Below are 24400 nucleotides of genomic sequence, written 5' to 3' on the forward strand. Positions count from 1 at the left end.
TTTTTATTTTTATTTTTAAAAAATTTAGGCTGAAATTTTTTTTCAAAATTTTTTAAAAAATTTTTTTAAAAAAATTTTTTTTTTTTTTTTTTTTTTTTTTTTTTGCAAAAGTATTGGTGCTCGTTAACGTTTTTTCACATTTTACCGTGCTATCTCCGGAAACTCAATGTGTTTTATTTGAAAAAGTGGAGAATATTCATGAAGTAGAAGGAACATTGAAAATCACACTTCTTTTGCAAATGAAAATCTTTTTATTTAGTCCCATTTTACTTTGTTAAAAGCCTTACTTAACCAATCACCTCCCTAAGAAGATTCAGAGAACTTGACTGGGCTAAAAGATGGTTGGACATTTATTCACACATTAATACCACTAAATAAAATCTAGTCCAAAAACTGACCTCAGATGGCACTTAATTAGTGAAACAATAAAACTAAATTCCAACTAAATATAATCACCCTGAACCATCTATCCCCATGGTAAAACAGGCAACACACGGTGGTGGCTGCATTGTGCCGTGTGGGTCATTTTTTGCAACAGGTTCAGGGAAGCTCCATATTTAATGGTAGGACTGATTAAGCTAAACACAGAATGATTATGAAAACCTGCTGTAAGAATTAAATGTGGAAAAACCTAAATTCTTTCTGTAGATTTTTTTAAATTGAAAACCAGGTGACATTTTTTCCTTTCACTTCACAGTAATCTACTACTTCTTTTTAGTTTATCACTAGAATTCCTAATAAAAAAAACCCCCCAAAAAAACTCTATTTGCAATTGCAAAGTCACAAAATGTGAACAAGTTCCAGGGGTATGAATACTTGTGGAAGGAACTACACAAATACAAAATACAACACAACATTCACGTTGTTGAATTTGATACCAGCGTGCCTGAAAGTACAAGTTTATCTGTGTTAACATTTATTGAGAGAGCAGACTGAAAAGGGATTAACTTTCATTTTGCCTATATTCATTGGCTGCTTGTTGCAGTGGGGGGGAAGCAGCTTCTTATCTGGCGCCGTACAAACAGCACGTCGACTCGTTCTGAAGAACAAACACGGAACGAGGATACTGCGACGACACAACTTGATTGAGTCTCCCAGCTGGCTTTGAGTAGAGTTTGATTCCTCTTGTTGAAATTAGCCTTAAGTCTGTTGCTCGTTAAAAAAAAAAAAAAAATCCTGAGGCTGGTTTAGATTATAGTCTGTCAATCAAAAACAGCTGTCTACGTGCACATGTGTGTAGCAGGTAGGCACTTAAAGTCTCTGCAGGCTTCCTTTGGAGTGTATCAATATGATTGACAGCGTTAATGGTGTAATAATTCCTCACATCAGGCAGCTAAAAAGCTTCAGTTCACACAGGGTTTTTTTTTTTTTTTTTAATTTTTGGATAATCAGTTCCTGTATTTGTTTTTTTTTTTCTCCCTGCACCACAATTTTGTTCTGTTTAACTCCTGCTACACATTAAACTCTCCCTTCTTTCTCTGTCTTTTTCCTTCCTACAGGATGAATGTCGCAACTTTATCAAGGTGCTGCTCAGCAGACAGGGGGGCCTCTTTTTGTGTGGCACCAATGCCTTCAACCCGCTCTGTGCCAACTACACTGTAAGCAACCGCGTCACATCCACCAGCTCTGCTCTAACTTTGTCAGACATTTTTGTGGGCTAGCCAATAACTCAGTTATTCATAGAATTGCTTTAATATAATTGATAAATAGAGTATCTGTGTTTTTTGCGATCAGAGAGCTTGCTTCAGCAGTGCAATTAGTACGTCTGCTCAGGTGAAAGCTTACGACTTGATTTGGGTTGTTTGTTTGGCACTTGAGGAGGTGTTGACTTCCTCCCAAGTAGCTATTTATCCTTTCTGTCTGGCAGTTTTAGTTCCTTGTTTTTCAGGGGAAAAACACTTGTTATTTCTTGGTGGTTAAACGTTCAGGCCTGCCCGTTAAAGAGTCAAAGGCAGAACATCAGGGAGAACAAGAAGAGGGTGAAGAAAGTGGCCTGAAGGCTGGAGACAGGACTTGTTTACTTGGTTGGATTTTTATTTTTTGTTTTGCTTGTGGTAAAAGAAAAACAAATTCCAAATGAAGTGACTTGCAAAAGTATTCAGCCTATTGAATCTGTTTACAATTTGTCAATTTACACCACAAACTCTGATGTATTTCATTTGAATTTTCTCTCTCCAGCTTACCATCAATTTTAATGCAGACCTCCTACATTAAAAAAACATACTTTATTATTTATATGTCTTTTGCAGGCAACTGGTTGTGCTATGTTTTATTTAGGGTTAGAGAGTAAAGTAATTTCAAATCCACATCACACTTTTTAGATTTCGGTTTAAACAAATTTAAATTATTTTTCCCCCACTTCATAGCTATGCACTAATTTTGTTTGCCTACTACGTAGAGCACTAATAAAACACGTCAAGGTTTGTGGTTGTAACATAGCAAATGAACATTCAAGCGGTATGAAAACATTTGCAAGTAACTCTAAAGAAGTAAACATATAAAGACTCAAGTAACTCTAAAGAAGTAGACATATAAAGACTCAAGTAACTCTAAAGAAGTAAACATATAAAAGACTCAAAGTTTAAAGCAACAAGTCAAATGCAGTGATTCAGCTAATTGTCTCACATTTTCCGAGTATTACGCAAACAGTTTGTCCCTAAAAAACAATTGTCAGAATCTGAAGGTTCCACCCAGCAAGTTATTTTTCAGCTCACCTGAATCCTCCTCCACACGTCTCGTTCCACTTTCCCAAGCGATCCCTGTCTCGCTCAATTATGGCGACAACCCGAGACTCGCTGAAGGGGGGGGGGAAATACACATAAATATTAATAACGGGCTCAGCTGATTTCGCATCATTCTTCAGAGATTTTGAGGGAATATACACAGCCTAGTAGTCAGAGCTAGAAAAACAGTGTCAGAAAATGGAGGGGAAAAAAAAAAAAAAAACTTCCATCAAAGATTTTTTTTTTGTATCAGTGTTATTTTCATTCTCTCACATTTCAGATTTGGTGCAACATTGGAACATAGAAACAAACCTGGCCCATTATCTGTCAGCCACTAATGACGCCCTACAACACCTGTCTCCGCCTGATAGGCTGTCTGCTTCTCAGGGGACTAGTTAGCAATGCAAGCTGCTCTTTTATTTATAGCTCTGTTTTAATGAAATGACATTTATAAATGATTTTGCTCTCGACGGTGGATGGAAGGCACTCAAAGTTGTGCTTTTTGTTTTTTCTCTCTCTAGAAACGGTTGAAATAGGTGCTTGTTGGCTACCTTTTTAAATATACATGTGCTGTAATTGGCACAGACGCAGAGATTTCACCATATAGATGCAGAACGGTATAATAATGGGATGAAAACTTGTGTGAATTATTAACTAGACTTCATGTGTGTGTGTGTGTGTGTGTGTGTGTGTGTGTGTGTGTGTGTGTGTGTGTGTGTGTTGGTCTCTTATTTATGTATGAGAATGTGACTCTCTTGTTGCCTAATTGCCACCACTGAGTCATTAGTTTGCGCTCTCCATAACACTGTCTAATTGCCATTCTCTTGTGGCTTGTTTTCATGATGCTGCCATGGATGCATTTATATTGTTTGATATTGTTTGGAGTGCCGTGATTGAAACCTGTTTGTGTTTCTGTTTGCATGATTTTTTTTAAGGGCGACACTCTGGAGATGATAGGTGACGCAGTCAATGGGATGGCGAGATGCCCTTATGACCCCAAACACGCCAACGTTGCTCTGTTTGCTGGTAAGATGCTCCCTCCAGGCTCCATGCACCTCTCCTGCGTTTCGTACGGCGCTGTCGGACAGGGATGAAAAACTGAGGAATAACCCGGTTCCTCCATGAAACTTAATGCATGACACTTCAATATGCTGTACTGGTTCAGCTTCAATTAGTTTTCCTATGCAGTTTTCCTGTTTACCTCACTTCACTGATAATATGATCATCAGCTCTGTGAAAACAAACTGCAGAGAGCCATTATGGAACAGTCATCATATATTTTTTTTTATTGCAGTAATATTTTAGTCTTGTCAGCTGTCATGTCTACGATAACAAACATTTTTGCTTTATTGTGTCTCATTATAATGGCCTGAATTAGTTTGGGCTGCCATCGTTTGTCTCTGCAGATAGTTAAGTGGATGATGCTCTCAGATTCAAACGGTGTTAAAAACGAAGCCGTCAGCTTTCAGCATTTTTCAGCTTGATTACAGATTTCTACTTATGCGTCACTTCTGTTATGGACTTGTGGCGATAAAGTACGGCTATGGAACTTTTTCTGCAGAATGAATGTATATTATGTATAAAAACCTTAGCAACTACCTCAAAGTGTGTAGACAAAAATATCAGTATTTCTGAAATACTGACTATGTAATAAGTAAAACAAGATATGTTTGCTGTTTAGACTATTATACATATTTAAAATGAATGGGTGAATTTCCCATTCAGTGTTCATTTAAACACCACGAATCCTGCAGGTGTTTAACAGATGAACCCAACAGATGAAGAAGTAAAAAATTATATATTCAATTAAAACTTGCTAATTTTAGAAGTATGCAGTTGTTCAACATTGTCCTGAGTTGTGGTGTCCAAATATTTAACGTTTAGAGTGATCTGTCAAAATAACATTGCTTCAGATCTCCTAGTCTTTGTTCTGTTTTTGCTCTGCTAATCTTCAGTCTGACCTTCATGCTTTTCTTTGAGAGCAACAGTTTTCTCTTCTATGAAAGTTAAATCTGAAGAGTCTTTTCTTTTTTTTTGACTGTTGTTTGCAAGGCTTGTATCTTGCAGTCTGCTTTCATAGTGAACTTGCTTCTCCACTTGTAAACTCTAATACATACAGTGAAATGTCTGATTTTCAATTATTTTAAAATCTGTACGTCGTGTATCAGACTCGTATGCCACTACTGTCTTCTCTCTGACACCTAAAACAGCTCTTTCGATCTCCCTGGTGTTCGTTCTCACTTTATCAGTCCAGCAGATTAGCTTATCATGTGCACCTGAGGTGATTTAAATCATTTGAGGAGATAAGAAATGTGTGGGTGTCCTATTGTAAAAGATCTTCTCTCCAGTGTTAGTTGTTTAAAAATGTTTTTCCTGTAGAATGGTCTACCAAAAAGGTTTGGTTTTTGAATCCCAGGTTTTAAAACAAGTCACATATGTGATATTTATGGTTTATTTAGTGTCTTAAAACTCAAATCTGTCCCATTCGTAACCCCAAATGCTAATAAGGTCTTAAAAGTCAGTGTTTTGTTTGTTTTGTTTTGTTTTTGTTTTGTTTTCTCCATATGAAACTGTTTTTTTTTTAAGGGGAACCATTTTGGAGGCTGACATGTGAGGAATTCATATCTGAAGAAAAGATTTTGAGAAGAGAAAAACCTCTGAGGTTCATTTTGATGAAATCAGTGTCAAGATAGATGAAGTTGGGTCTGACTAAAACACCCGAGTTCTCTAAATTTTACCGCTTATTTATTTTATACTGTTCCGGTTCTGGTAATCTTGTTCCTGACTCTTTTTTTCCATTTACTAAACAAGAGCAGTCAGCCACCTGATGTTTCAGCTTGTACATATATTTCCTTATGTAAGGAAATTTGGTTTTGTGAGCCAAAGTGTGTTATTTTGGTGTGCTTATTTGTCCTAATCTCACATTACAAAACACAGACATGTGACCAAAACAAAAAATAAAAAAAAAATTGGTAGATGGGTACAAAATGGTTTGCAGTAATGAATTAAAAATAGGAAGCAATGAAATGGCTCCAATTTGCTGTGTTGATCAAATTGACCAAAAGATGATTTTAACACAAGCCACAGCATTTTTGCAAAAAAAAAAAAAAACAACAAAAAAAAAAAACTGAGCAGTCCCTAATATTTCCAGCATAGAAATGAAATTGGAAAATGTGCACAGCGTCCTTAGAGTCGAGCCTCTCCAACTCATCAGTTCAAGGACAGATCAGTCTTGAAGGTGTTGCAGGAAGTGGCAGAGAGAATATTTCACCAGCGTAGAATGGTTCCACTGAATAGTGCAACATTTATATAACTTAGAAAAAGAGTGCATGAAAATATCACATCAAAATAAAATGAAAACTGTCTCAAGAAGTACATAATGGGAATTCTACTATAGGCCCGATAGCCTTGCATCACAAGATTGTCCAAAAATAAGTTAAATATTCCAATGAGAATAATAATAAAACAACCAAAGATATCAAAGGATGAAGATGTGGCAGGAGGAAAAAAAACAAAAAACAAAGCTGACAGAAGTATTTTCAGGGCGACCAGGGGTCTGTCAATTTTTTTTGCATTTCTCTGTTTACAGTTGCTTTTTTTTATTCTGTTCAGCTCACCAGTATCTGTGTGTGTTTGTGTGTTTCAGAGGGGAATCTGTTTACAGCTACGGTGACAGACTTCCTGGCCATTGACGCGGTGATTTATCGCAGCCTTGGGGACAGCCCCGCTCTCCGCACCATCAAGCACGACTCCAAGTGGTTCAGAGGTACCAACAGGCGCTGGCGTGAATGCGCGCGCTCGTCGAGATGCGCTCGTACGTTTGTGCTCTTGAGCGAGTCGCTCCCCCCGCCGCGGTGTGTTCCTGTGTTCAGAATCCACGCCCTCTGCTCCCGCTGTCCGTCAGAGCTGGATAGGCTTGAGTCGAACGTCCACGTTACTCAGGAAGCCTGATGGATGTGTCGGCAGCTGAGGTTCGACTCGGTAGACTGATTGCGGGATGCAAAATCCCTCCGCATCAAGTTCGATGTTACCGTTGGCACGTGTCGCAGAAAGTCCTGGCTGAATTATTGGCCGAATCGGCATGAAAGTCGCGTCTCAGGAAAAAAATGCCAGCGAGACATAATTCTCTTATTATTTGCTATGAAATCCCCTTTCAGCATGTAATGAAATTAGGCCTGGCTGGTCCCTCTGTGCCCCTGCCCTCATGTTAACTCCGGCGTTGTGGGAATTAATGCTGCATTCACAAACGGAGATGTTTTTGGGTGCGTAATTTCTCACGAGCCATCTATGCGTTCTTTCTTCCACACAACAACACAGAGCCCTATTTTGTGAGCGCCGTGGAGTGGGGACCTCACATCTACTTCTTCTTCAGAGAGATAGCCATGGAGTTCAACTACTTGGAAAAGGTATGAAAGGAAATCAGATGAAAATGTATTTCCTCTTTTGTGTCTGAATTTTTCATGCAGAGGAGGGAGCCGTCTTTTCATCGCACGCTTTAAAAGGACGTCTGCAGGAATATATGAATGCATTGTTTAGAATACAAACATGAAAGGTGAAGCTGAGCCAGCAGTATTGTTGACATTGGAGCGACGACACTTTTACTCACTGCCACAATGACCTTTTATTATTTTCACTTGTTTGCATGCGCATCTGATCTAACAAAACACAGAGCGTGATTCTGCTAACCCTGACAAAGATGTTGATTGTTATAGTCTTAATGCCATTTCCTGTGCTGATAACACATCTTTATTAAAAAAGTAATTTCTTTCTTTAAAGCGCATTTGAAAAGCTTGTGAAGTGCCAGATCTAATAAATGAGCAATTCACATTCTGGGGGAAGTGTTTGCAGAAGGTTTCTGGCTTTGACGTGTTTACAGAGAGTAGAGTAAATGGATGCTCAAACGCCGACGGAATTGGGTGTTCAAAGGACCAATTTTGGGGATTCGCTGACATTTCCATGAATAATTGATGCCGATTTTAGCGTTATTAAACAATGATCTGTCAAAACAGGGTTATCGCGTTGCAAATGGCACGCAAACGACTTATCACGTTGGAGGCGAAGAGCTTTCGAATGTCTCCTGTTGGAGATAAAAATGCAAACATCCCCAGCTTACCGTCGGTTTTGAGGGTTTTGTCTATGTTATGAGGTCCTGTCACAAAGCCAGCCGTGGCCTGACGTTCACAGGTGGTGGTGTCGCGCGTCGCTCGCGTGTGCAAACGCGACCAGGGCGGCTCGCAGCGCGTCCTGGAGAAGCAGTGGACGTCGTTCCTCAAGGCCCGGCTCAACTGCTCCATTCCCGGAGATTCCCACTTCTATTTCAACCTGCTGCACTCCACCAGCCCCGTCATCAGGATGCACGGCAGGGACATCATCCTGGGCGTGTTCTCCACGCCAGCAAACAGGTAACGACACACACACATATATCCCCCCCTCTCACAGATTCAGAAAAGATGACATGATTTAACCATTTAAGAAGAACTTTAACTTTATTGAGTGTAAGAGTGAGGCTTTTACCCATTTCACAGTTACCTTGACAGCGTGCCGCATCTCATCTTGTTCATATTTTTTTTTTTAAACTCCTCAGCATTCTTCCGAACTTTATGGAACATATCCTTGCCGATTCAGTAAAAAATACTGTGTTTTGTTTATTTTAGATTTACTTTTTATATTTTGCCTTATGACGCAGGTTGATATAACTTAAACCATTTCCATTAATATATGACTCTCCATGATGTGAATTTAGCATTAAAGTGAATATACTCCTGTCCGTACCAACTTCAGCATCACTTGCTATGTACAGTAATGTTTTGTTGCACACAAGGAGCCGTTTCCATTTTATTGGATATGGAAACGAGCAATAGAAGAAAACTTGTTCAGGGCTCCAGACAAATAATTTTCATCATGTTATCCCTTGACAGGAGACCCTTCTGTGGCGAGCCATGTCCGACGCATTTTATTTCCATTTTTTAGTCATTCTTTTTCTTTCTGGTGAGAAAAAAGGCATTACTTCTACCGCTTGAACCGTCACGTTTTTGGTAGTGCAAAGTTATGTCTGACAGACATGATTTTAAAAACTGCTAATTGCTTGTGGATGTTGTTTGCACCAGTATTTTCTTTAAACACCTAACTATGGGGATTGGAACTGCTCCCTGTTTTAGGAAGCTTTGTGTTTTTTCAGCGTCTTGAAGAAAGTTGCACGTCAGGCTAATGAATGGGGGAAAAAAATCTGAAGAGTGAACATACCGTGTTATCTAACCCAGACTTTGTCAGAGCTTTGCTTACTTGGAGATGGATATAATTAGTGACTGAAATCACAGAAAATGGGTAAGGAAAACAGCTTCAATATTCAAGAACAGCTGGATCCACATGAATAAAAACCCATTTTAGCCTCCTTCAAACAGAGACCTAGGCAGACCCCCCACCCCCTGTGTGTAGCCGCATTCACATGGCACACCTTGAAATTTGACTGAACCGCTGCTATTTGTTCATTCATCTCTGAAGCTAAAAACAGCGAGTCTTCCCACGGACCCCAACGGAGTTCCAGAAAAATCTCAGTGGCGATGTCGAGGTGCAGAGGTCAAGATGGGAAGCGAGTGTGGTGGAGGGTCAGGGTCGCAAGGAGCAACATGGAGACTGAGGGGAATTTAAAGGCTCAAATACAATACAAGCAGTAAACTAGAGGAACTGTTCAGCTAGGAAACAAGGGAATGCGAGACAATATTATTTATGTACACCCCATGATGAGCTATTTATGATCTAAATATAGAGCTATGCTTTAATTACAGCAATACTAATGCACACAGAGGAATTAATTTCTGCTTATTCTTTGATGTTTCCAATACTTATTTTCCCCTTTCCTCTTTCACACAGAGTAATCTCCTTGCTACGCATTTTTTAGTATATCTACACAAATCACTGTACATGGCGTCGTTCTAAACCTCGTGTGGTCCCTTTTAAAAAAAAAAAAAAAAAGTAGAAACTTTTTGTTTCCCTGCGGTAAAAAATATTGTTTGCCACTAGATACTGAGCTGTAGTACGAGGATTGTAATGGAGGTAAAAAAAAAAACAACTGAGTTTTTCCAAAAGCTTCCAGAGCTCAGTGTAAGCGATCTGCAGCACAGAGCAAAGTGGTATGTTTGGATCACCATAACAACCATGGGACTCTTAACATGCCAGCTGGTGTTTGGGAATGATGTGAGAAAAAAGCCTTTTTCTGTACTTGGATCACAAAAGTAAGCATGTGGAGTTCAAGCACTTCATGAACTCCAAATGGAGGCATGTGCATCAGTCAGCTGAAACCAAAAGCGCTCTTTACCGCCTTGTCAGGTACGACTCCGAAACTAAAACTTGGGTCTAACTGTGAGGAAATTAAGGGGATTTCTGTGGACCATCAAGTGTTGAGTCTTTGAAGTTCATGCGAAGTTTTATTTTTTATTTTTTGTCAGTGCCTCTGTTCACCTTAGTGTCTACAGCAGAGCGGAGACAATAAGACACAATTTGCAGCGTTGTGATGTAGCTTAACCAGGTACGTTACTTTTTGGGGATGTCGACATCTTGTTTGTTTATGTTTTTAAATATAAAAATATCAACTAACATTCTAGCAGCAATTTTAGAAGTGATGCAATAAAGCCGAATCGCTCGCACCATAAGGAACTCCCTAAATTTCATTAATTCAAATAAAATAAAATGCCTTTTAGAGTTATGGTTGCTGGAAAACCTACCAAGCTTTCTTTTTTTTTATCCCAGCATATTAATGTATGCATTTTTAAAAAAAAATATAAACAAAAGAACATCTTCAGATACATCATTTAATAGTAAATCTTTTGCATCTTTGCTACTGACAGAGGAAGAAAGAAAAAAATTGGTGTGAACAAAAAGGAAGATGAGAAGTAGGATAAGTCCAAGGACAGGGAAGTCTGTAATGGACAACACGTGTGCCTCCCACTCCCTGAGACCTAAAAGTGTTTCATCAGCTGCATCTTATCTGTGTGTTTGGAAGAATACGCCGCGGGAGAGTGGGCCGCTGCCTGCAGAGTCAGATGGATGCCTCACATATGCAGACTCGTACACAAATAAGCACATTTTCCGAAAACAATTAAACCAGTTCCCTGATAAAAGCTTTTACTTCTCTGCACAAAGGATGGGAGGACCACCTGAACACACAAACACACACAAACGGTCAACCCGTGCTCTGGTAAGCTGCCCTTGGGTCTTGTTTTAAATAACCGCCAGGCAAGGCAGAAATGGAGGTTCTCGGAGAAAAGATATGGATGCGTAAAGGTGGAGGAAAATGAGCAGGAATTATCGCAGAGAACGTGTGAGGTGAGCTGCAAAAACTCCCCATAGGCCCCTCGTTGCCCGCTGCGGCACGCCGGCAAAGTGCTTGCCAGACAAATTGCCTTGGCTGGCAGAGTGTAGTGGAAACAGCATGAAGCAGGACCTTGGAGGAAGGTAATAGCTGTTCATTCCTACCACTTGGCCCGCTGCAACATCCACCAGGCCGCACCGTGGTACGGGAGTGACGAAATGAAGTCGACGATTTATTGTTCTACATTCTGCGGGAGCTCAGCTCCTCCTGTGCCCACGCTCTCCAGGGGTTATTTTACCACCACGTACCAGCTGCATTCACCGAATGTTTTTTGGCCTCTTTTTTTTTTTTTTTTTTTCCAAAATATACCATCGAGATTTTGAGTACGAGGGCAACAACAAAGAAAAAAAAAGTTTTCGGCTGGTTCAGTATTAGCTGGTTTTTGTTCTGCCAGTTGAAAACGCCATTTGCATTGACTGACGTGGGCTCTTTGGGTTTAATAGAGCTGTGTATAATTTCCCTCGCATTGTAAATGAAATCGCGTGCGCCCTGAAAGCGGGACGCCGTCTCTGGCTTTCCGTGCGGAGAATCCTGCGTGACAGTCGGATGTCCCTCTGGGAAAAAACACAGCAGCAACGAGGAGAAGGAGGAGAACAGGTTTATGATGCCACGAAGAATGTGACACTGGGGAGATTGCACAGATGTGCAGGATAAACCTCCTGCACGCCCCGCGGGCCCACAAACAGACTAGGCAAAGGAATACATAATAAGGTCACAAGCTGAAGTTACTGAAACTGGTACTGGAGAATGACGCTCCACGAGTCCGACTGGAAACCAGTGTCACGAGAGAAATGTGTGGAGAATATTTGGACCTCGACCTAAAAGCAGCTCAAGGCACCAGTGGTAAACATTCTAGGAAAACATCTTTAATTAAAATATTAAATTGTGACTCGTGAATAGGCTATAGGTTTTTGTGCAGTTTGTGTGTTAGGTGAGATCACGTTTCTTGCACTCTTTGACTGTTTACAACTCATTTACCAAATTATAGAAGTTTTTTTTTTTTTTTACTGTGGTAGCTAATAAGCAAAGCATGAAACTTTGCATCCCTCCCTCTGAATCTGTATAAATGAAGATGATCTTTGCAGGAAGTGGACCCATGAATGATATTCTGCTTAGGTCCCAACACAACCATGGACTGGCCCTGCCTCTAAGTTTATCTGAATAACAGATGATAGTTGGTAGTTTTGAACTCATGAGTTGCAATTTTATATATATATATTTTTTTAAATGGACATTATTAAATATAGTATGACCTTCTGTGCTTGATCAATTTGAGCTGCTTTGGAGATGTATCCTTTCTGGAGATAATTGATTTAGCAGATCTTTATTTCAATTTCATTGAGGAATGTGGAGAATAACTAGCTGCATCCTATAATTAAAGGATTAGATTAAAGATCTCCTGACTGTTGTTTTCTTTCCTTATTTTTCTCACTTATCTCTGGAACCCATCATGTGACTGATAAGATGAGCAATTTCATGCCGTCTGAGAGTTTTTAAACAATAGGGCTGCTCATTCAAACAGACGGCATATGCATCCAGCCTGCAAAACTTTATCTGAAAAATAAAAATGAAGCACAATGAAGAACCACAGAGGAGGAGAAAAACAAAATCAAAAGAAATAACCGAAGGGAAGCATAAGTAAGAATCTAAAACATGACTGAGTAGCGCAAGTGAGAGTAACTACTTTGGAAATGAGAATAATAAAAGACAGTTGTGAGAGGAAAACAGCCCGAGGCCTTTTGGCTTTCTTCCATTAGATTTGGAGTCATGCACAGGGCAAAGCCAGTGACCTGCAAGCAGAGTGATGGGAGGGTGGAGAGGTTGGTGAGGGTAGAGAAAGCTGGCAGAGCTGGCAGACGTATCACATCTAACATCTGGTGCCTTCAGTCCTTAGAGGGAAGCTGCATCGGACACATTTAAAGGACTGTGAGAAAGTATTTGCCCCCTCAGACTTCTTCTGTTTTACGCTTTTATCACACTGTTACATCCACCAAGGGCACAACATATTTGAGGACACGAGACAAGAATGAGTGTTCAGCAAAATATTTTATTCTTAAACTCTCTTGAACTTTGGTTTGTTTGGTTCAATTGCTTCTGATTTTCTGTGAAGAAAAAGAGAGTTAAATGCCCTCAGTTTCCTGCGTCCCCCCCAAAAAAAGAAGAAAAACAAAACCCCAAAAGTATTAACAGAAAGTTGGACCTGGTGAGCCGATCAAACAGAACAAAACGGTACAGCAGGGGGCCAACCCTATACAGGGCCGTCGAAGCCCCTACTAGTACCGGACTAAAGCAAAAAAGAACCTAATGCAAAAGAAAGATCGAAACGAGGACAACCGGTCCCACCAGGCCAAAATCACAATGAAAAGCAAACAAACAAAGGCTAACAGAAATACCACATGGCAGGCTGGAAACGTCAGCTGCGGCCCACAGCGACTGGACGTGCGCGCACCGCGTCGAGACGTGTCCCCGGTGGTGGTGGAGCGAGTGGAAGGGCGAAGATCTCAACATGCCGAAACCCAGCCTATTTATAGGCGGACCAGCAGCGCCACAAATTAACATAATCAAATGACCAAAAATAAAAAAAAAATATCCAAACTCCAAATTATATTAACAAAAGGTCATTCAACTAAAGTCTATAAGAAAACAAAGAGAAAATAGACAAAAATCATAATGTGCCCGAAGCACATAACACACACTTAAATGTTTCTGGTCATTAAGTATTTTTTTTTATATTAGTAAAAAAAAAAAAAAGAGTAAATACAACAATTTAGTATTCAGATAATTGTTTCATTTATCACAGGAAAAAAAAAAAAGATATCCAAGTCATCCTGACTCGATGTGAAAAAGTAATTTGCTCTTGTGCTTTTATAACTAGGTGACGACAGCTGCAGTCAGGTTTTTTCCAAAAAGTACATTTTTACATCTCTATGGTAATTTCAGCGTGCTCCTTTTTTCTTTTTCCATGAATTGTTATTCAGCCATATTGGAGTGTTTTTTTTTTGTTTGTTTTTGAGAATAATCATCCTGTTTAAGGTCATGCCACAGCATTTCAGTCAGTCTTGTTTTATTGGCATTCAGAGATGGATTTACTGGAGAGCTTTGAATCACTGTCCTGCTGCATAAGCCAAGTGTGCTTCAGTTTAAGTTCACAAATAGACGTCATCTTTCAGGATTTTGTGTGAAAGAGTAGAATTCATTTCTCCACCATAAGTTGCCCACATCTTAAAGGAGCAAAGCACTCCGTACCAGCAGACGGCCACCACCATGTTGGACTGTCTGTGTGATGATCATGTGCCTTAAAAAATAAAAATAAAAATAAAAAATCTAATCTAAGCTACCTTTTTATGATATTAAAGAGGATCAGTGTGACAAACGAGCAGATCAGAGAAAATCTATATAGAACTATGACTGGGCTGATGTATCACAATCTTTCATATCAGTGCTTTAAATATTCAAAATACTATCAAATCGGTCACATGACATTTCCTTTTTTTAGCCACAATTTCCTCATTTTCTTCTTTCACTCCATGTCGTTCCTTTTTATTTTTAAGCAGTTCTGAGGGATGGTGCTGAAACCTGAAAGTGCTGCTGCGCAGTAGTTACTCCACAAGTGTTGCTAGGTAACCAAAGAGTGAGTGACTTAGTTGATGCTCTAACCTTGCCTGCCTACAACCCCCAGAATGCTGTGCAGTTCTGGATTCCGTCAGACGTGTTTTCTATTGATATTGGTATTTCTATTGCCTCACCCTATTAAGGGGGTAAATGCTTTTTCCCATCGCTGTATGACTACTGCTTCGCTTCTCTAGCCAGGCTTGAGTCATTTCCCTGCTTGTAAATGTCTGTAAATGATAAATACACATCAGCTTGACCCGATCAAGTAGCACGTCGTGAGAGCACGGTTCCCAGCTGCAGCCAGAAAATCCATCCCAACAAACGCCGCTCCCTTCACACACTCCTGGAAGTGACCCTCAGCTCAGAACATAACCCAAGAGGGACTAAAAACCCAACAGCTGGACATTTATTTTAAAGTAAAAGACAGAAAAAGGAACAAACAGCTGAAATTCATGCAGCGGCGGATAACAAGTGGTTCCTAAAGTAGTTCGAAGATTTCTCTCCATGTACGTAGTTACTCATTGACAAGGACACTTTCACAACAGAGTGGAGCAGCAAGCATGGTGTTTTCTTTGTTTCTTTAAACTCATCTCTTATCTCGTCCTGACAGATCTCCCCTCTTTTCTCAGAGTGCCTTAAAACACACAAATGTAGCATCAGGCTCAGCAGAGACAGCCTGACTGTTTGGACGCCTCTCGGTTTGCTGTAAATGTCTCTTTGTGTTTATTTGCACGGGGGTGCACTGGACACTTCTCCGAGCGGCCGGGTTCATGAGCGGTTAAACAGCCTCTGAGGTGCACCGGGCTTTTTACTGGAATGTTTTTGTGGGTTCATTTCCTTTACGAGAACCCTTCCCTCCTCCTCCTTGTGGGGAACTGAATTTTGAGTGACTCATTTCCTATTGTTGCTTTATATTCCAGGAATTTCCGCCAGGATCTTTTCTCGGGCCTAATATAGCTTTCCTATCTGCTGCATATCTATGTACGATGAGCCCAGAGCTGATACTGTCTCTCCTTTCTTTATTCTCAGTGTGTATCAGTCATAATTTCCTTTATGCTCCGCTGTAGGCTCCCAAAAAATAAAAAGCAGAGAGTTTGTCATCTCAGCTGGGCTCCGAATTCTTTTACAGTGTGTACATCTGAGTTTATTTTTATCGTTAGGTTTTTGGGGGGTTTTTTTTAGTGTGGGTTTAATCCTCTTTCTTTCCTTTTTATGTTATTTTTTTTCTCTCTGCTGCCTTGTTGGAGAGTAGAGCTGGCTTGACACGGGGCTGACAGTCATTTTGTGTCAGCTCAAAGTGCTTCATCTGCCTCCGTCTCACCATCCCGTCTTCTTCTCTGCAGCATACCGGGTTCGGCTGTGTGCGCTTTTGACATGGAGCAGCTGGCTGCTGTGTTTGATGGAAGGTTTAAGGAGCAGAAATCTCCGGAGTCTATTTGGACGCCTGTTCCAGATGAACTCATCCCAAAGCCAAGGTGAAGCCAGATGGCGGTGCTCAATGCATGCACCTGTGGTTTCAGATTGTTATCAACAAGCTGGGAGAATGACAATGTCGTTCTGAAACATGATGCCACCGCAAAAAGTGTATTTTTTTTTTTTACAGAGCTTTGCAAAAGTGTTCATACCTAGTGTATGTTGTGAGATCTGTTCCTGGTCCGACACACCTGAATCGAATGGCTAAATCACATGCAGTCACCTTTTTCTAAGTCCTGCCAATGATCAGTCAGGTGTGTTGGAACCAAAAAACATCTAAGATTTGTCGGACACTGGTATTTGAGGACTGGACTTTGACACTTGTGCGTTAAAGAAACAAACTTCAGTGTGTAGATAATTGGGTTTTTAACGATTTATTGAGCAGACCAACACAAAGTACTCCACCACAGTGAAGAAAAAAGGAAATATATTTACAAATAAAATGTCTAATCGTGCTGTGTGAAAAGGTATTTAACCCACTTGATCTGACTGCCCTTTGTGAAATTCAGTCTTGGCACAAGTTGCAGCTGTTCTGTGAAGGATTTTTGAGAACATCAACGATCAAACGGCCTGATGAAGACCAAGAAGAGCAGCAGACTAGTTGGGAAGAAATCTGTGGTGAAGATGAAAGCAGGGTTGGGTTGGAGAACAATATTCTGAGCTTTGAACATTTTACAGAGCACTGTTGAGCCATCAGGAAAACAGGAATTAATGGCTGCCTTTCCATGTAAGCCACCCAAAGCGTACACGGGATCAATTACGGCTTGTTTTTTTTTTTTTTTTTTTTTTCCCTTCCCAATTTGTTACTACTTTGTGTTGGTCACCAAATTAAATATGCTGAAGTTTGTGGGTGTCCCAAAACAAAATGTGAAGGAAGGAGTACATGGGGTGTGGATACTTTTGCATGTCACTGTACCATTTGTGGCATTTTCACAGTCAGGCATTCATTACATGACTAAAGTGTCGTCTGCTGTAGGCTCCCTATTAAAACCTAAAACATTTGTTTTAGGTTTTAATAAAAAAATAAATAAAAATAACATTTTGGAAAAACATATTGAAGAATGTTGGAAAATAAAGAGTAAATGAGGAAAACTCTGTTTTCATTGGAGTCTTGCTACCGAAGAATTTCTATGTGAATGTGAGTCATTCAGACAGTCTAGACTGTCCTTTTAATAATGTATCATTATGGAGACGTGAGTGGCTTGATGTTGTCAGATCGATTCGCTCCCCTCTTTTTGACGCGCGCCGTCTTGTTGTCCCCAGACCCGGTGGCTGCGCCGTCCAAGGATCCAAGTTTAATTCCTCCAACTCGTTCCCCGACGAGATGCTGAACTTCGTCAAGACCCATCCCCTGATGGACGAAGCGGTTCCATCACTCGGACAAAGACCTTGGATTGTGAGGACCATGGTCAGGTGAGAACCCGGTGAAAAACTGGCTCGGCTGTTTTGCATCCTACTTCACAGGTAATTAAATATAAATTATACAAGACTTTATGAAGTGTGGCTCTGTGGTAGGTTGGTATGTTTTCAGGACGTTAGATATGCAATAAAATGAAGAACATGACCATTATTACCCTGCCTGGTTTTTAATATATAATAATTATCAACAAGCTGTTGCATCCAGAAATCTGGAAGGCTGATTCGTTTCCTGCTTTATCATTTTTAGCTGGACAATTATAACACGATTTTTCAGGGGTTTTTTTCCCTGCACTTTTATTTTTTCTTTACCTCAAACAAACCTTCTCTGCCAAATCGGATTTGCCTCAATGTCTACCTTTATCTTTGAATCAGAATCCAATCAGTTTTTGACTAATATAACCACTTAGCTCAGATGTTTGATTCTGAGCTAACACAATCCATGGGTCTCCTCTGTCATTTTCTTTATCAAAGCATATCACTGGATTATGTTTACATGCATCACAATGTTATCAATCCTTTAAAGATCCCGTCATATTTTTCCACCTGGCGAAAGAAAGATCTGCTATGTTTGGGTGGATGAACAAACGGATGGATGGATGACTTTTGCTGAGCACCCATTTATAGAGAATAATCAGTAGAACGTATTCATATTTGAATTACTTTCAAACTTCATATATATCAACATTCTGTATTATATTTCACTGATTAGTTGTCCAGGAAACGCAGATGAATGTACAATGAGACGTGAATGAGCTAAATCGTTGCTGGTAGAGCTTATGATAATAGTCCCCATTCTTTTAGATGTTTTCCTGCTCTATCACGACTGATTCAAATCCCTGAATTACCTCCTCAGCATGTCATCAATCTCTGCAGGGGCCTGGTAATCAAGTATCCATTTGATTCAGGTGTGTTGAATCAGGGAAAGATCTAAAACCTGCAGGAGTCCAGCTCTTAACGGCTGACTTTGGACAACACTGAGCTATAGTGTTATCCATAAACATTAATGGATGCTTGTTGTGTAATTCTCCACTCATTACCTTATATATGGAGTCCACCATCCACCAGGGTATTATGGAGACAGAGAATATTATAAAATATCGCACAACGTGGCTTCTATTCCCATCTATTCGCTCACTCAGTCACGACTGTGTGTAGCGTCACTGTGCTCTGCTATTGTTGCTTTTTAAATCCATTCACTCGACTGATATTAATAATGACTGAAATGTCTGGTTTAATTAGTTTATTATTCAAATTTAATAAGAAGTTTCTACTGTGGATTTCGCTTCATTCTCCAGTTGCTCAAGATAAACGACATATTTTGATTTCGCTTCATGCGGCTCTGTACGTTTCACTTTAGCCAATTTGTTTTAATGGACTTGAATCATACGGTGGCCTCCAGGAGATTCTTGACAACACTTTTAGCTTTCATAAGTGGAAGGTCTTGAATGAGCTGCTTCACTCTGTGGCATTCATACCAGCACTCTGACTCTCTCCTGTGGTTCAGGTACCAGCTGAATAAGATTGTGGTGGATACAGAAGCCGGGCCGTACAGGAACCGCACCGTCCTCTTCCTTGGGTCAAGCAGAGGAACCATCCTCAAGTTTCTCATTATGCCAAACCAAGACAACACGGTGACCAGCAGCAACATCTTTCTGGAGGAACTGGAAGGATTTAACCCTGACAAGTAAGACTACAGAGTAGCATTGGGGGATCAAATTGGTTGTGAATCACAATTTTGAGCTTATTTATAGTCTCTGTTTTTTGAAAACTTTGACCTTCCAATACCATTTTTAAACAACAAATAATAACACCTTATGTTAGTGATCAGTCTTCATAGAAAATGGTATTTGTTTTTAAATAGCATCTGCCCCCAACTTTTCTTTTTGCTGCTTTTGAGTCATTTTCCCACATCAGTTTTATGTTGTTAGAGTAACCTGTTTGCTAAAATATCTGATTTTTGAAAATCCAACCAGTCGGCCACCTTGAGTCAAGCTGAAAATAAGTGGATTATATTTACCACAACATTTCTCAATGAATCACAAACTAAAATTAAAGAATGGAAATTAAAAAAAAATGCTTGAGAAAGTAAAATGGATTCAAAAAAGTGGAAAACTATTCACATACTCTGATTTAGATAGCTTATCCATTTCATTTGCGTATTATAAATCAAAAAGTATAAATATAACACAGGAAGGTAATTTATATATATATATATATATATATATATATATATATATATATATATATGCTGAATCTCATTTGTGTGTGCATTTTCTGATCAATTCCCATAAATCAGGGAGGTGGCTTTTGAACAAACAAAACCAGTAGAGTGATGTATTTTAATGTAAAACTGTCTAAATGCAGAGATTAAGATCTCGCGTTAAAACAGTTTAATCATGTGAAAAAAACCACAATGTTTTTGAAAAAAAAAACAGCGTTTTTTTTTGTTGTTTGTTTTGTTTTTCATTTTCAAATTTCATTTCAAACTGGTAGAAAGCTAAAGTTATGGTTCCAGTGCTTATCTAGTGCTGGTACCAGTTTTCAACTGGCTCTGCAAGAAAACAATTGTGCTCTTCGTCCACCTGGGGGACGAGTTGTAGTCGCATCATTAGGTCATTGTAAGCATTTAAATCAGTTATTCTTTGATCCTCCCTGTTCTGTGTTTCTGTGAAGGAGCACGGTACAAAGACACAGCTACACAAAGCAAATCCTTTGATTTTTCCCAATATTACTGCAAAAGAGGACCATTTTCCACAATCACCAGCTAAATTTAAAAATTCAGTTTTAAGCAACAGGCGGCGACTGTGAATGCTTCACAGTCCTAATCAGCTGGTCCTTTAATAACGTTTGCAGCACTGGAATACAGAGTTAGTTCGTGGATTCAGTGGAATATAATCAGCTGCGAGCTCGGCTGTAAACAGGACATTGACCTACTTAAACTTCAGCATGGACGATTTGAAGAACTGTGGGAAGATGAGAGACAGTTGGTTTGTGTTATTTTGGTGCTAATGCAATTTTGATGCAATTTTCAAAGGTGTTTTTTTGTTTGAAATTTGACAGATCAAAACCAAACTGAACTCTGAAGTCTTAAACATTACACTCAAAATGTTTTGATTGTCTGTCGTATCCTTTAGCCTTCCTCCATCTTCTGATGAAAGTGATTTTTCTTTGTTTAGTCCAGAAGCAAAGTCATGCTAGGGGAGCAACCAGTTTTTGGATCCAGAGCTTTTAAAATTAGAAACATAAAGAACTGGTTTGGTAGAAAAGGCCTCAAAATAGTAGTTTTCAACATTTTAATGTTGGTGTCCTGTTTCTAATGTGCTTTTCATTTAATTGATGCTCAACAATATCTAATAAACACTGTCAGGAAGATAAAGTATACATTGAGAAAAACAAAAATGCCAGCAAAACTCGGCAATCTAGATGCAATTCAACATCAGTTCACAGTTGTGACTGATGGATAACTATTTTAAGATTTTATAGGTAGTTTACATATGATTTTTTCTTATCAACTTGATGGGACTGCACCATCATCAGACAAGGAATTAGGTATATTTTTAGTCAGCCGCTCCTAATGATTGCTAAATTGTGCTCAGTTTGATTTTCTCAGATATATATATATAAAAAAAGTTTTAAATTCATATAGAATATGAGCCCTGCTAATAAATGTCTTCATTTGAATGTGTCGACCAAGATATAAATCACTTTGCAGTGTCTGAGACAATCCAATAACATACAAGAAGGAGAACTATGGTAATTAGATGAGACTTGAATTAGAGCCTAATAATCATTATCACAGAATCTGACTGTCCTCTAATGAGGTTGAGACAAACTGTTATGGGCAAACATTAGAAAATAATGAAAGAGACGTGAAAATCCAATCATCCTTGATCTTGACCAAAGTTATTGCCAGGAAGGCAGACCCTCAGTCTTCAGTCTGAATTGAATCCTATTCCTTATCTGCATCTTAGCAAGAGATTGGATTGAACAGGGCCTCTTGTGCTTCTGTAATTAGCATTTTGCACGAGGCGCACAGCTTTGAGACTTCACTTGATCTAGATCATTACGTAGTGAACACTGGATGCATTTCCTTTTCACTCCTTTTTGTGTTTTGTTCTTTGCTGAAATGCAGCGTTCCACATGACAGCAGTGGGGAGAGGGGATAATTGTCACACAGATGCAGGCAGCTTTGGATGGTGATTATCTTTCACTAAGGATAATTAGAGGCATTTGAAAAGAAAGATGTTTCTAAACAATTTCTGTTGTGGTAATTGGGAATATTTCTTGAACTGACTGGCTAAAAACAGACTTTTTTTTTTCTTTGGCTCCTTTCTCATCTCTTTTAACCCATGCTTATGATTTCTGTCACAAATTTGACAAAATGAGGGACAGTGATTGCTAGAGAAATGTGAGGGAGACAGTTTGACAAATAAGCTGGTGAGGCCTGGAGCCAGTGTGTTAGGAATAATTTGGTGTGCATGGTGAGCTCACTGGGAGGTTACTGACAGTCCAGCTATCACAGCAGGCGTCGGTCTAATCAGGCTACAGCTGCATCTTCCTCCAGGCCTTCGTCACCCTAACCTGTACATCAAAAACAAAAGACCCCTAGAGATTCACGAGAGATTTGAGATTTGAGCTCTCTGGTTTTCAAGCTTTGACCTGCTAATATTAACTTTAGCTGTTTAGATTTGGTCAAAATGTTGATGTTTTTTTTCCTAGACTTCTAGAGAGATGCTGCTTTAAGACAGGATGATCATCGTCTTTTGCTTTTTATAAAAAAAAATAAATAAATAAATTAAAAAAAAAGACAGGATTTGGAGTGATGTCATCTAAAACATATTTCCGCACCTTCTGTTAACGATTAAGAGGTTTAGCATCACAAACTGTAAACAGTAAAAGTCTTCATGTGTTTTTCTTAAAGAATGAAGATCCGCAGCTTCATTTAAAAGATTCCCAAAAGATTTCCAGATCTTCAAAAATTCTGCATTTAGGAGGTTTGAAAGCTTAAAGAGCTAAGAAAGAGAACTTTGCTAGTACACATTTAGAAATCTAGTATTCTGCTGCAGTCGGCTCCAGGTCGGTCTTTCCTTTGCCAGTTTCACAAACCGTTAAATTGTCAAACCACTGATCAGAGCACTGATAGGAAAAAAGATAGGATTTCTGAGTTTCCAACCCACTGGTCATTGTTAAAGGCTGAGCAAGCTGAAAATCTTCCCATTCCAATCATAAGTCAATTTCTCTGTGCATCTCTTAAGAAAAAAAAAAAAAAAGTGCGACAAGCACAAAATGTCACTTGCAGTTATTAGTTGCAATTTTACAACAAAAAGGAGCAAAAACTTTTGAGATGCTGTTTTCCCAAACAGATCCATTACCCATTTAAAGACACACAATGACAGATAAAAACCCCCCAAAACAAAACAAAATGACACATTGACTTGAAATAACAGAGCCATTTTAGGTGCTAGTTTCACTTTTTTACCCAAACACACTGGCTTTCTGTGCAAAGATAAAATGTTGTAGGTATACTGCAGCCTTTCCTACAGTCTGCTGTGAGGCAAATCTATATTCTCAAATGCACCATGCATCTCCTGCTATTTACTTCCCTCACCTGATCTTACTTCTTTAATGTTCTTTGCTCAAGGCTTCTTTACGTTTTCCTCTACTCTCCAGAACTCTCCCTTCTCATTTTCCTGCATTTCATGATTCTGGCTGTGAAGAATGACTCGCACCTCGGCCTTAGCAGAATGATATATTCTTCTTAATGACTGTGGGCCATCCACAGTCTTATTACCATAGATATAACTAATGCATGGATGCACATGTGAATAATATGGTGTAAATCTGCTGCATGGAGGCAGGTTGTTGCCAGCTCTTGTGGCTCTAAGTGCCAATTAGAGGTGATTTGGACCCTGGCCGCTGTTTTTGAAGGCCAGTCGACCCCTTGAAGTTCCGCAATCAGCCTATTTGGGTTGGCATTTTAACATCGGGCACTTGTCGCTCTCGCTTTTATTACAGTTTTTTATTTTATTATTATTATTATTATTTATAGAGCACTTTTGGCTTGTTTGTGTTTCACAATGAGTCAAGAGAGACGTTTTTTTTGCCCTGTTGCCATGCTCAGATCAAGGTCAGGGGTATAATGTGCGGTCACGAGCTAGTAATTGAAATTGCCTAATGCAAATTCTCTTTGTTTCGTGTGTTCCTGCCCGTTTCTGTGATGCAGGTGTGCTGAGGACTCTATGCAAGCCAGGCAGCTGCTGTCTCTCACTCTGGACCGGGCGAGCCACACACTGCTCCTCGCTTTTCCCTCCTGTGTGGTCAGAGTGCCGGTGGCCCGATGCCAGCTCTATTCCCGATGCATGAAGTAAGCTTGCGAAGCATAAAGCACAAACCAAACCTTAAATGGGCAGTGGGGTAGGAAAAGAAAGTCGGTGACCTTGGAGGGACCATCCAACATTTGTCTTTAAGGAGGGTGAAAAGTAGAGCTTTGTTAGCTGCAGCAGACCTGAGCTCTGCTGCAGCAAGCTGAGAGAAGCTCAGCTTGAAATAATCTCTGGTCTTAATAAAAGGAATAGTACCTAATTATTTCTGAAAACTAAATTGAGTCCCGTTTAAATGATTGAGGCGGTGGGATTGTAAAATATTCAATAAAGGCTTTTAGTTTTGAACCTTTTAAGACCCACTGGGCCTGTTTTATCCCAGTAATATTGAGATTTTGGTGCAAAAACGATTGAAGGGCAAGCTGCAGATGTGACTTTAGGTGTTCTTTACTGGCAAATAGTAGAGTGGATTGATTGAGTGATAA

General features: G+C 39.6%; 1 protein-coding gene across 2 annotated transcripts in view; it reads left to right on the plus strand.

The window, feature by feature from the left end:
* Positions 1–24400, plus strand: part of sema6bb (sema domain, transmembrane domain (TM), and cytoplasmic domain, (semaphorin) 6Bb) — a 92726-nt gene that overhangs the window by 29810 nt on the left and 38516 nt on the right. Inside the window, exons 1-10 of one of the 2 annotated variants that reach the window (XM_015040082.1) lie at positions 1274–1357; positions 1500–1598; positions 3659–3749; positions 6370–6489; positions 7041–7129; positions 7908–8125; positions 16047–16178; positions 17440–17589; positions 19100–19279; positions 23819–23959. In XM_015040082.1, coding sequence (XP_014895568.1) covers positions 1289–1357; positions 1500–1598; positions 3659–3749; positions 6370–6489; positions 7041–7129; positions 7908–8125; positions 16047–16178; positions 17440–17589; positions 19100–19279; positions 23819–23959 — 1289 coding nt within the window. In that variant the 5' untranslated portion in view covers positions 1274–1288. Of the gene's footprint in view, positions 1–1273; positions 1358–1499; positions 1599–3658; positions 3750–6369; positions 6490–7040; positions 7130–7907; positions 8126–16046; positions 16179–17439; positions 17590–19099; positions 19280–23818; positions 23960–24400 lie in introns of those variants that run through there. The other variant, XM_015040081.1, reaches the window with a different exon arrangement.

Source organism: Poecilia latipinna, unplaced genomic scaffold (assembly GCF_001443285.1).
Source record: "Poecilia latipinna isolate Pla-1442-1.1 unplaced genomic scaffold, P_latipinna-1.0 Scaffold495, whole genome shotgun sequence".
In the NCBI taxonomy this organism is placed as follows: Eukaryota; Metazoa; Chordata; class Actinopteri; order Cyprinodontiformes; family Poeciliidae; genus Poecilia; species Poecilia latipinna.